This window comes from Miscanthus floridulus, chromosome 10 (assembly GCF_019320115.1).
Source record: "Miscanthus floridulus cultivar M001 chromosome 10, ASM1932011v1, whole genome shotgun sequence".
Classification (NCBI taxonomy): domain Eukaryota; kingdom Viridiplantae; phylum Streptophyta; class Magnoliopsida; order Poales; family Poaceae; genus Miscanthus; species Miscanthus floridulus.
In genome coordinates, this window is record NC_089589.1 from 29,270,039 (window position 1) to 29,282,298 (window position 12,260).

Genomic DNA, 12,260 nt, shown 5'->3' on the forward strand with positions numbered 1-12,260 from the left:
AATCATTTTTCATGGAGATAGTTCAAAAATTCAATTCTTTTGTAAGGATAATTGAACCTTTTATCTCCAAACTACCACAAAAATAATTCTAATAATACCTAAAAGTGTTCATGAAAATCTAAAAATCTATATGAAGTCATATTTTGGCTGTTTATGCTTGCCATAAAATTTTTGAATGTTTTAAATAAGGAAGCATGGACATTGTTTACAAAATGGGTATGCCTCATGTAACTCAAGTCAAACTTTGAAGCGTATACACCTCAGATCAATTTTGAACTTGTATGCACATTAAATTTTGATACAACCTTACAATTACTGCATGTTAAGGAAATACAAGGTTCCAAACATTTTCGAAATGGTTTACTAATTTTTCGTAGTTTGAATGAATTTGTATATCATAAATAAATACAGAATGGTCACAAACACAGCGTATACAAGCAACCTAGAAAAAAATAGTATAACAAATTTATAACATTTTTCGTAGCATTATTTGAACATTAATGACGTAGCTTTATATTTTTCACAAGAAACAAGAATTAAATAAAATCTTTGCGTCGAGGACAACCCGGGCAGTCGCTCAAAACTCTAGAGCACATCAACAATCAACTAGGTAGCCCATACAACAACAATAAAAGTATCCAAACATTACTCCCAGGGCTCTCTAGCTTCGGCATGGCCTTATCGTCATGAGCTTTCTTCCGCCACTTACAAAATACCGTCGCACCTAGAAATGAAGGGGATGAAGCTTGCCCCGGCGGTCAGGCAGGTGCTGCGGCCGATGGCCACAGCCGCTGAGGCCACCGAAGACGACAGAGACGCAGAGGGGGATGACGTCTGGCATTGCAAGGAGGGCCGTGAGGCTCTGTCGTGGGCTGTGGCTTTGGCCACGGATGCGACCCGACGACCAAAACCAGTTCATAGTGTTCAGAGAAACATCGGGAAATCTCCATTAGTACATGCAATCCCGTCCAAGTTCTAGGGTCATGAGGATGACTCCGAAGAATCGGAAGATGAAGGGTCGGAGGAGATGCAGAGCGAACCATCAACCCCAGAATTCATCAAGGATGCTTTAGATGCGGGTTTCACAGTGGAGCAACTATTCAGAGCAGAACAAGCACTGGCTTCAGGTAATGTTCTGTCCTCCGGTGATCGTCATCTTTCTAAATCAATTATCTCGAAGATGGTCTAGAGAAAGCTGGTTGGGGCGCCATGGCAGGGGCCTTTGCCCTCACCTCGAGTTTATCCCCCGCGAACTCTTAGGGATTTCGTTGCCAAGGCAACTCACCAGCACTCCGGCACTTGTGGTGGTTTGGCCTCGTCGTCTTGACAGCCGAGATTGCTGGCGAGATCAAGTCCGGCAAGGAAAGAAAAGGGTTTGAAAAATTCCAAAAATTTGAAATCCCAGGGTCTTGATCTGGTTTTTCCTCCCTTAACTCCCACTGTGCTTCCAGTCGCAACGACCGTGTGCATCACGCGTGGTGCTTCGGAGAAGACGGATCAGGGCGCTCCTGGGTTTCCAAAACGAGTTGTTATCGGGTCTGGGAAAATATTTTGGCCCACACAGGGGCTGTGCGCCTTATTCGCGAAAACAGGCACCAGGAAAACCAAAAAATCCCTACCCAAGCCGCCGCCATCGAATTCCTTCGGATCACCTCGTTCGCGGTCTTTCGCCGACGTGGTTCGAGAGGGGACGTCCATGGCGGCTCAAGGATCAGACAACAATGGAATGCCTCCAGGCAACTTTGGTCCGCGTGGTGGGGGAAGAGCGACAGGTTTCAAGGCAGGTTTCAATCCTGGCTTCCATCCTGGCTTCAACCTAGGGTTCGGCGGAAGGGGTAGAGGCCGCGACTTCTTCCCATCGCGTGGCCAGGGACGAGGACATGGAGGGCATGGCGGCTTTGGCTACAACGGCTACAATGGAGGCTATCAAGGCTTCGGCAGTGGTGGTCGGCCCCATGGCGGGGGTTATGGCAGTGGACGGGGTCCAGGAAACTGGTCGAATTCCGGTCGGCCTCAACCTCAACACCAACCGTCTGCGGTGCCGGGGAATCAGGGAGGACATCTGTTTGCTCCTCCAAATCTAGTCGTGTTCTAGACCGGTGGCCTGCACTCGGCTGCCACGACCGAGTTCAGGCGGGGGATGCGCCAGTGATGCCGAACCAGACTGCCCATGGCGCTGTTGCTGACCCGGTACTAGTCATGGGGGCAGTGCCACATGCATCTGGGACTACGACCAAGACTCTGGCACACACGACTATGACGGCGCCGGCTGCATCCAAAACTCACAAGACCGCTGCCCCACCGAGCACTAATGCCTCAATTGTGACTAGTGAAGCGCCAGAGTCATCTCTTCATGGAGCTCAAAAGAGCAAGGGTAAACCTTTTTGCTATCGTTGCCATACTAAAGGACACACCATGGCTATTTGCACTGTGACGCTTTGTTGTGACATTTGTTATGGTGATCACGTTACAAAAATTTTCCCAAATATGAAGAAAATGCAAACTACTGCTATTCCATGTGGCTATGCTGTAGAAGGTTTGGGCTTTTATTTTATTCCAGTTGCTAAGAATCTCAAGTTAAATTTAGAGGAAAAACAGCTATGGTACGTGTTTTGGAGGGTTCTCTTACTGCTGACCAGTTGGCAGTGGAACTTGAAAAACTACTACCTGGCAAAAATAAGTGGGTGATTGAGGAGAAAGACAATGATGCCTTTATCACTAATTTCCCATCCTCAGAACTGCTGGATCACATGGTGAACTGGGATCCTATGGACACAAAGACAGTGAAAGGAAAAATTCGTTTAGAAAAAGGTGTTCAAAACGAGGTTTACAAATATGAGATTGACAAGGTTTGGGTTCAGTTCCGTGGTTTACCAAAGGAATTTCGGGAATTTCCTATTATTTGGGCAATTGGCTCAATTTTAGGTGTTCCTCGAGCTGTTGACACAAAATTCACAAAGAAGTTTGGTCGAGCAAGAATGAAAGTAGCCGTGCTGGATCCTAATCTCATCCCGGACCTAGTGGATGTAGTGATTGGGGATTTTGTTTATGAGCTACAATTTAGTGTTGAGCAAGATATGTCCAATGGTGAGCCTCAGGTTATTGACATGGACTCTACCATGGATGAAGATAAACCCAACGGGGAAAAAGAGGGGGATGACATGGATGAAGATGGTGAAAAAGAGGAGGAACATGCAGATAACAATGCACCTGGTAATCAGCTACCTGCCTCTGGTCAGCATAGTGCCGCTAGTGGTGCTGTCCAGCAAGAGGAAGGAGGTGCTAGCTCTAGGATTCAGCAAAACAAGGAAGCAGGTGTGGGATCTGTCTCAGCAGGTGTGAAAGCGAGCAATAAACCAGTGATAGTGCTTACTCAGAGTGGGATAATAGCAAATGGTACTGGCCAACGGAAGGCTAATTTGATGACTACTCAGAATGACTCTGGTCTTCTCAATAAAATGAAAGGGCAAAATGGTGGAACAGTGTCACCTATGAGATCAAGCAAAAGGAATGCGACAACTGCAGACCAAGACTCTTTGGAGAAGGCAACGAAATCGAAAGCACGCAAAAACTTGGATTCCCCTCCAGGCAAAGGTAAAGGAACTCAGCCAAACTCTTTTCATACTCTCGATGATTCTGTTTTGTTAGCTACAACTAATTCGTTAGGGGTTGTTCTTGGGGATAATGAACAAGCAGTGTCGCATTCTTTAAAGTCTTTAAGAGATCTAGAATTTCATAGAATGAATGAGAATGACATGTTAGTGGAGGGGAACAAAATTTTGTTGGATGATGTCTCGACTGTATGTTCTACAGAACATAACATAGACCTAGAAGCTTTAAATCTAATTTGTTCATAAATCTCTGAAGGGCTAGGTGATGGGGGTTGTGACCCTTTGTGTCTACAGACCCCTATATCACAAAACAAAAGGACACGCTCTAGATATAAGAAAATTTTTAAAAACAAGTCTAGATGAAAGGTATTTTTTGGAATTGCAACTGGTTTGCTGATACTAAAAATTATAGATTTCTTTCTGACCTAACAAAAGAAAAGAACTTAGATTTTATTGCTTTATCAGAGACTGGTAGAGTCAACTTTCCGCAATCCACTTTGAATAATATTTGCGCTGGCAGAGATTTTCTTTGGCATTGCATGGCTCCACGGGGTCGGTCTAGTGGCATGATTCTAGGTATCAACTTGTTAACTTTTGACATTGATGAAATCAAAGAAGGGGATTTTTTTATTCGTTTCAAAGTACTTCACAAAGAAGATGATTTTAAGTTTAATTTGATTTCAGTTTATGGGCCGGCGCAACTAGATCACAAATCAAATTTCTTATCCGAAGTTGTGCGAGTATGTTCAAAAGAAGCTCTACCTATTGTTATAGGTGGCGATTTTAATATTATTCGTAGACCGGATGAGAAAAATAATGACAACTACAATGATAGATGGCCTTTCATGTTCAATGTCGTGATTGACACTCTAAATCTCAGAGAAGTAGAAATGTCAGGAAGAAAGTTTACTTGGGCTAATCATTTACAAAATCAGACCTTCGAAAAATTAGATAGGATCCTGGTTTGTACAGATTTTGAGTCCAAGTATCCGCATACTACTGTACATGCACTGTCTAGAGAGATTTCTGATCACACTCCACTATTTTTTTGCACAAATAATCCATCTTCATCTTATCAACCCCAATTTAAATTTGAATTGGGGTGGTTGCTGAGAGACGAATTTTGTGACATGTTACGAGATGTGTGGCATAGCGTATTAGTCGAAGGCACTCCTTTAGAGAGGTGGCAAGCTAAAGATCAGAAGGCTACGCCAATACCTCAGAGGATGGGCAAAAAATGTAAGTGGTGCTTACAAGAAAGAAAAAATGACACTTCTAAATAAACTCGACGAATTGGATAAAAAGGCAGAAACTTCTATGCTTAGTGAAATGGAATTTAATCTAAAACATCTGTTAAATAATAGGCTTGCTCAATTACTTCGAGAGGAAGAACTTAAATGGTACCAAAGGGCTAAAGTGAAAAATCTTCTAGAGGGTGATGCAAATACAAAATACTATCACCTGTTAGCAAACTGTAGACATCGAAAAACTCGTATTTTCCAGTTGGAGAATGGGAATAATATAATAAGTGGTGATGCTCAGCTCAAAATGCATATCACCAATTATTATAAGAACCTGTTTGGTCCATTGGAGAACTCTCCCATCATGTTGGATGAGTTACAGACTGAGGACATTCCACAGGTATCTGCTCTAGAAAATGAGTATTTGACAGATGATTTTTCAGAAGATGAGGTGAGGGCTGCGATCTTCCAAATGGAACATAATAAGGCACCTAGACCAGATGGTTTCCCTCTAGAGTTTTATCAGGTCTTCTGGACTTTAATAAAAGATGACATGATGGCTTTGTTTATGGAATTTCATCAGGGTTCCTTGCCACTGGATAGCCTTAACTTTGGAACCATAATTTTGTTACCCAAAAAGAAGGATGCGAAAGTGATTCAACAATACAGGACAATATGTTTGTTGAATGTCTCTTTCAAAATCTTCACGAAAGTTGCAACCAATAGATTATCTACCATAGCCTAGAAGATTATTAGACCAACACAAACAGCCTTTCTCCTAGGTAGAAATATTATGGAGGGCGTAGTAATACTCCATGAGACGATACATGAACTTCATTCAAAAAAACAGGATGGGGTTATTTTCAAAATTGATTTTGAAAAGGCATATGATAAGGTAAAATGGAGTTTTCTACAACAAACTCTAAGGATGAAAGGGTTTTCACACAAATGGTGCTCATGGGTGGAACAATTCACGCATGGTGGCAATGTTAATATTAAGGTTAATGACCAACTAGGATCCTACTTCCAAACAAGAAAATGCTTACGGCAGGGTGACCCAATGTCGCCAATACTATTTAATATAGTGGCGGACATGCTGGCCATACTGATTGCTAGAGCAAAGGAAGCAGGTCAAGTTGAAGGGGTTATCCCTCATCTTATTCAAGATGGTCTATCTATCCTCCAGTATGCGGATGACACAGTGATTTTTATGAGCCATGATGTTGGGAAGGCGATAAATATGAAACTAATACTTAGCACTTTCGAACAACTATCGGGGCTTAAGATAAACTTCCACAAAAGTGAAATCTTTTGTTTTGGTAAAGCTAAAGACCATGAAGTGTTTTATTCGTAGTTGTTTGGATGTGAGATTGGGGAGTACCCCTTTCATTACCTTGGCTTACCTATGAACACTAGGAAACTAAACAATAAAGATTAGCAAACGATTGAGAACAGAATTGAAAAGAGGTTTAGTGGGTGGAAAGGTAAAATGCTTTCGGTTGGAGGTCGTTTGGTCTTAATAAACTCGGTGCTTTCTAGTTTACCAATGTTTATGATGTCTTTCTTCGAACTCCCAAGAGGTGTGTTAGAGAAAATTGACTGTTTTAGATCAAGATTCTATTGGCAAAACGACCAACACAAAGCGGAAATATAGATTAGCCAAATGGGAAATTTTGTGTCAACCAAAAATTCAGGATGGTTTAGGTATACAGAATTTGGCTATACAAAACAAGTGCTTGTTGAGTAAATGGCTTTTTAAATTGTTGAATGAGGATGGCATGTGGCAGGAACTTTTGAGGAATAAATACACAAAAGATAAGACTCTAGGGAGTTGTGTCAAAAAACTAGCAGACTCTCATTTCTGGAAAAGCTTGATGAATGTCAAAGACACCTTTATGGGCTTTGGTTCGTTCAAGGTGAAAGATGGGTCGCAAACCCGGTTTTGGGTAGACACTTGGTTGGGAAATAAACCTCTTAAAGATAAATTTCATGTGTTGTTTAATATTGTAAGAAGCAAACAAGACTTTGTGGCACAGATTCTTAGTTCATCCCTACTAAATATTTCTTTTCGCCGAAATTTAATGGGTACGAACCTAAGGGATTGGCACAGAATTGTTGCTTCTTTACACGATGTAAACTTACAGGAGGAAAGAGATGTTTTTGTTTGGGCGCTACATTCATCAGGAAGTTTTTCTGTCAAATCCATGTATGTTGCGTTGATTAACAATGGGGTGAGAGTGTCACAAGACTTATGGCACATTAAAGTTCCTACGAGAATAAAAATATTTTTGTGGTACCTAAAAAAGGGTGTGATTTTAACTAACGACAACCTTGCCCGGCGAAACTAGAATGGTGACACAAGGTGTAGCTTTTGTCACTCTTCCGAAACCATTCAACACCTTTTTTTGGATTGTCTTTATGCTAAATTCTTGTGGCGCGCGGTTTATCTACTGTTTGGAATATCGCCCCCCCCCCCCCCCCCCCCCCCCCGCCAAAAAAAAGCATAGATGACCTATTTAATAGGTGGTCAAAGATGGCTAGTAACGATCATAGTTCATTGTTATTAACAGCAGCATCGGCTTTATGTTGGGCAGTTTGGATAACGAGAAACGAGATGGTTTTTGACAAATGTAGATCAAAATATCTTTGCAGCTTCTTTTCAGGGGAACTCACTGGCTCCGGCAATGGGCAAGATTGCAGCAGTGTGATGATCGACGGGACCAGCTGATCCTAGCAGGGCAGCATCTAGAGACGTCGGCCTTGCATTTCTTTGGCTCCAATGGATGGTTGTCAAATTGACATATTGGTCTCATTTAGTCAAGACTTCTATTTCGTTTTGTTCATTCGTGTGTTTGGCTGTAAGTTGAAGACTCTTTACAGCTCGCGTGCTAGCCTACGAGCCGAACTTTGTAATAATTGGCATGATTCTATCGGTAGATAGATGAAGCCGATATGAACTACCCTTTATTAAAAAAACCTAGAAATGAAGGGCTCCTTCCGTCCTCCCCAAGGTTTCCCGTACAAATTAACCGTAGAAATTTTGCATAGATTATTTTTTATTATTATGGATCTGCTGGTGTAATATAATTGTCTTCTTTCTTATGATTGACGAACATCGCATCTTGGTTCAGAAATGCACACCAAAATGGGGAAGTAATCGTGGCGAAGGGCAAATGCTTTGTGATGAGAAGTAATACTGCACTAGGATGTTGCTGCTGCAAGATACAGAGGAAGATGAGCCGAAATCACATTTGAGTCAGTGACAGGGCTGATTGGTTAGCTTCCAAAATATGTTAAACTAAAGGTTTGGCTAGCTATAATTTTAGCTATTATTTGATTGACTATCAAAACTTGCTAACATCTCTTATTTGGCTTAGCCAAATCTATGGTAAATTTTTTAACTAACTTTGGCCTGCAAAATCGTTCGGGTGGCAAAATTTGGCTACAAACCAAACAGTCACTTAAAAGCTGAATCTTTTCATTGACATACCTCACACGGTCACGTCTGACAGGAATTCAGGACATGATCTCGTCTCGCAAACGCAAATCCTCCCCAAATCGACATACAGCTACAGAAACGGAAAATCACGAAACAAATCCATCCCAAGAGACAAACAGAGGGACGCAAGAACACCAAAAGAATCCTCTAATCAGCCGGCCGTAATCACCAGGCTCTGTTTGCTGCGCACAATCAGCAGAGCAGCTCCATCCTCTCTCTCTCTCTCTCTCACCCCCCACGCTACTGCTGCTGCGGGTGGCTTCGCTGCGAGCTCAGCGTCGGGTCCACGGTAACGGCGGCGGGGGCTGCCCCTGCCCCGGCGTCGGCGCCCACGAGCTCCATCTGGTCCTCGAGGTACTTGTGCAGCAGCGCGGCGGCGGCGCGGCGGCCCTCGCCCTCCGCCTCCTCAGACCGCTGACTGGGGCAGCACCTCCTGCTCTTGGCCGTCACCGTCATCATCAGCAGCCTTCGCCGGCGGCGGCGGAAGCGGGCGACGGCGACGGCGACGCAGAGCAGCGGGAGGCAGAGGAGCAGCAGCGGCAGCGCGACGGGCAGCAGACACAGCGCCAGGCACGACGACCGCCACGCCGGCGCCGCGCGGCGGGAGGCGGCCCCATGCATCTAGCACGACGAGGACGGCTGGTGGGGGCGAGCCGGCGGGGGTGCTGCCATGGACAGGAGGACAGCGTCGGACTCGAGCGGGGGTGGGGGTTGCCGTGCGGACAAGCAGAGTCTCTTTCTTCGCTGCTCCGACCCTTTAATAAGGAAGCTCATTTTTTAAGAAAAAAATGTTTGTTTGGGATTTTCTTGATGGAATGGAAAGCGTTTCTAGCCTCTTGTTTTATGAATCTCCCCCCTGATATTTTGCTCAATTACTGTACAGGTCGCTTTCTAATGTTGACCATTTCATTATTAAATATTTTTTTTTTGCCAGAAGACTTGTAATGAGATACTAGAGCTCACCGACCATTTTATTAGACCCACTGGTTCCATTTCATTTATAAAAAAAAAAAACAAAAGAAACTAACATAAACTCATTGGAGTAAAGCACACCAATTAAGACGCTGAGGTCATGGTTATGGAAATTACTAACACGGATTGCCAAAAAATGAGAAGGTCTCTCTGACCACACACAAACTGTCTGACCGTACGTGCCGTGACTTTGGACTGGGAATCAAAATCGAGTGCACAAGGTTGATCACGTGTTCCACACGTACACTGATCCTGATCGGGCTTTCATTAACGTGCAAAGACCCATCAAACGGTTTTTACACACAAGATCACTGGCTTATCTGCGTCTCACGGTTTATGAAGAAATTCGAGATTGCGAATGGGCCAGCAGGCCAGATTTGAATCCTCACGGGATCAATTTCTGGGCTGGATTAAAAAAACAAAAAAAAAAGTAGGGAACACCCACCAGTAGAGAAATGACCTTTCATCCGCTTCGATTTTAGGCTTTAGTCTCGGTATTTTTTGCGTCCAAGAGTAAAGGAAGAATTAGTCCTGGTTGGAGCTACCAACAGGGACTAAAGGCCCCTGTCCTGGCACGCTTTCGCAACAGGCCACCTTTAGTCCCGGTTGATGTTACCAACCCGGAGTAAAGGTCCTTCAACCTTTATTCCCGGCTGGTAAAATCAACCGGGACTAAAGGGTGATCTTTTAGTCCCAGTTGGTGTCACCAACCCGGATTAAAGGTCTCCCATCTGAGACTAAAGGTATCCCACAAGTCAATTCAAAAGGAGAGTGTCCAGGACCCTATCACATGCAGTGTACAGCTGAATTGGTAAGAAGTTTATGCGTGAGGAAAGAAGTCCTGGGTTCGAATCTCACACATTGCAAGAGAGGTCTCCCTACAATTTCGTTTATTTTTCTCCTGAGGATGGACCTTTAGTCCCGATTATGTGACCCTTTAGTCCCAGATTCGTAGTCCTGGTTGGGAAACCGGGACTAAAGTCAGGACCGCAACCCATTTCTCTACCGGTGCCCTTAGCGACGGTTCAAAGAAAAAGAAATCCGAGATTAATTACTGCATTTGCGATTGCGTTGCGAGCATACAGAGATGAGGTTTGTGCATGCTATAATAAGAAGAAATAATTAAATACGGTGTTTCATCATTCCGGGTTTTGTGTATTCGGCACCCCAATAATTCATCACGCCACGCCACGTAGGTAGCAGTACTTAACCGTCTTGCATTCACTGATTGATGGCGACGGGTGGCATTAAAATATTCACCACTAATAACATGGAGGAGCGGTTACGACTTAATTACGTGATCGAGAGAGGATTTTTCTACAAGACGCATCATGGATTGGCTTCTGGTCTGGATTTCACTGTTAGCCTGTTTATTTTCTCTCAGTGAAAACGGTACGGATATTTTTCGACCGTATTCGAGACTGAATTTTGTTTAGAGGGGTTTAGATCTGTCCGTATCTGGGTCCGGATATTCAACATCCGATACCGTATTCACATTCGAATACTCAAATTGCATATTTATGATGTCGATGTCCAATCGTATCCTATCCGGCATGGTTGACACTATCCGTATTCGAATCCAAATCCAGATATAAATATGAAAACAAATATAATATTAGTGATATCCGTCCGTATCCGATCCGTTTTCTTCCCTAGTTATCATGGTAACATATGTTGTTGTACAAGCGGTACCATATCTCAGTTGTCTAGAAGATAGTTGATCTGCCTTCTTCTCTAGTAGCCAAGAAAATCATATGATTCATTTGTTGTGACCAGGAGAGAATCCAACTGTTTATTACAGCATAAATAGTTATGAAAAACTCAACTCAACTCAATTCTACATTATTTGGCCATCCAAAGAAAGATAGAATTGCATCTCCACCGTCTCGAGCAATCGACAAGCTTGGATGTGCGATGTTTGTTGATTTCACCATGTTATGACTATTGGCGTAGTCAATGTGTTATTCAGAGCAAAACCAACAAAACAAGATTACTGCATCATTTATTAAAAGTAACTTTGGGGTGTTTGACTGAATGAAGTCAACACCCCCTCCATTTATTTCTTGTTATCCATATTGGATTGGCATTTGTCGCAAAAAAAATACAATATCACTTTTCCATAGAGAACTAAATATGTGTATCACAAATCAGAACTAGGGCCAGCATAGTAGGAAATGTATGGTGACAAGGAGCGTCACCAAATAACTTTTGGGTGTTGTTTGATCCAATAAATCATGCTATGACAATGATTGATAGCGATGCGTAGGACTACATCATGCTAAAAATCCTCATATGCATCCGCAGAGTTCTTTCAAACCTAGATTATAGGGCATGTTTACATACATATATAGCTAGTTAATAGTTTGGGCTAAAAAGTAGTCTAAATTAGCAATGGTTGGCTATTTAATTAACTAACAAGTAGTTGAAGATTTGACAAAAAAAAGTAACCCATCTATATATTAGCACTCCTATTTGGATGCACTAGAACTAATTTTGGTTGATTTTTAGTTAGCTAGCAATTAGCACTCATATCAAGACAGACTCTACGTATCAGTCGCGCTAACCAAAGAAATTCACATGTCATAGGCACTCACACACCCACACATGCAATGGCCAACAAGTCACTCTTTTAGAATTATGTCTAAAGTGAATAGAAAGAGTATAGAAAGGGCGTGAATAAAACTTGATGGCTAGTTCCTGCTGTGCTTCTCCATTTGACTTTTGTTACGAGTTACGACCACCACGGGGAGGCAAAACAAAAGGAGATCTCAAACAAAAGGCAAGGAGCTATATGAGGCGATGCATGACGGACTAGTGGCCAGAAATGGTTGGCTGGGATACTCTGTGTGGGCCCATGCCATGTTGGCGGCAAAAGCACGTGGATAAGCGTCCTGTTCGTTTGGGCTGATTTGGCTTATAAACCATGACTAAAATTAA

At 43.0% G+C, this 12,260-nt stretch overlaps 1 protein-coding gene and 1 pseudogene across 1 annotated transcript; one reads left to right on the plus strand and one right to left on the minus strand.

Annotated features, from left to right (window-relative positions):
* Positions 1 to 2,256: 2,256 nt before the first annotated feature.
* Positions 2,257 to 3,873, plus strand: LOC136488313 (uncharacterized; annotated as a pseudogene).
* Positions 3,874 to 8,295: 4,422 nt separating this feature from the next.
* On the minus strand, positions 8,296 to 9,097 carry LOC136489920 (uncharacterized). The gene has a single exon (XM_066486431.1). It carries the CDS (start codon positions 8,970 to 8,972, stop codon positions 8,592 to 8,594), a length of 381 nt encoding a protein of 126 aa, XP_066342528.1. The 5' UTR covers positions 8,973 to 9,097; the 3' UTR covers positions 8,296 to 8,591.
* Between the last annotated feature and the right edge of the window lie 3,163 nt (positions 9,098 to 12,260).

Excerpts from the sequence above, each read along its gene's own strand:
- LOC136489920 (XM_066486431.1), bottom strand. The coding sequence starts at position 8,972 with ATGCATGGGGCCGCCTCCCGCCGCGCGGCGCCGGCGTGGCGGTCGTCG.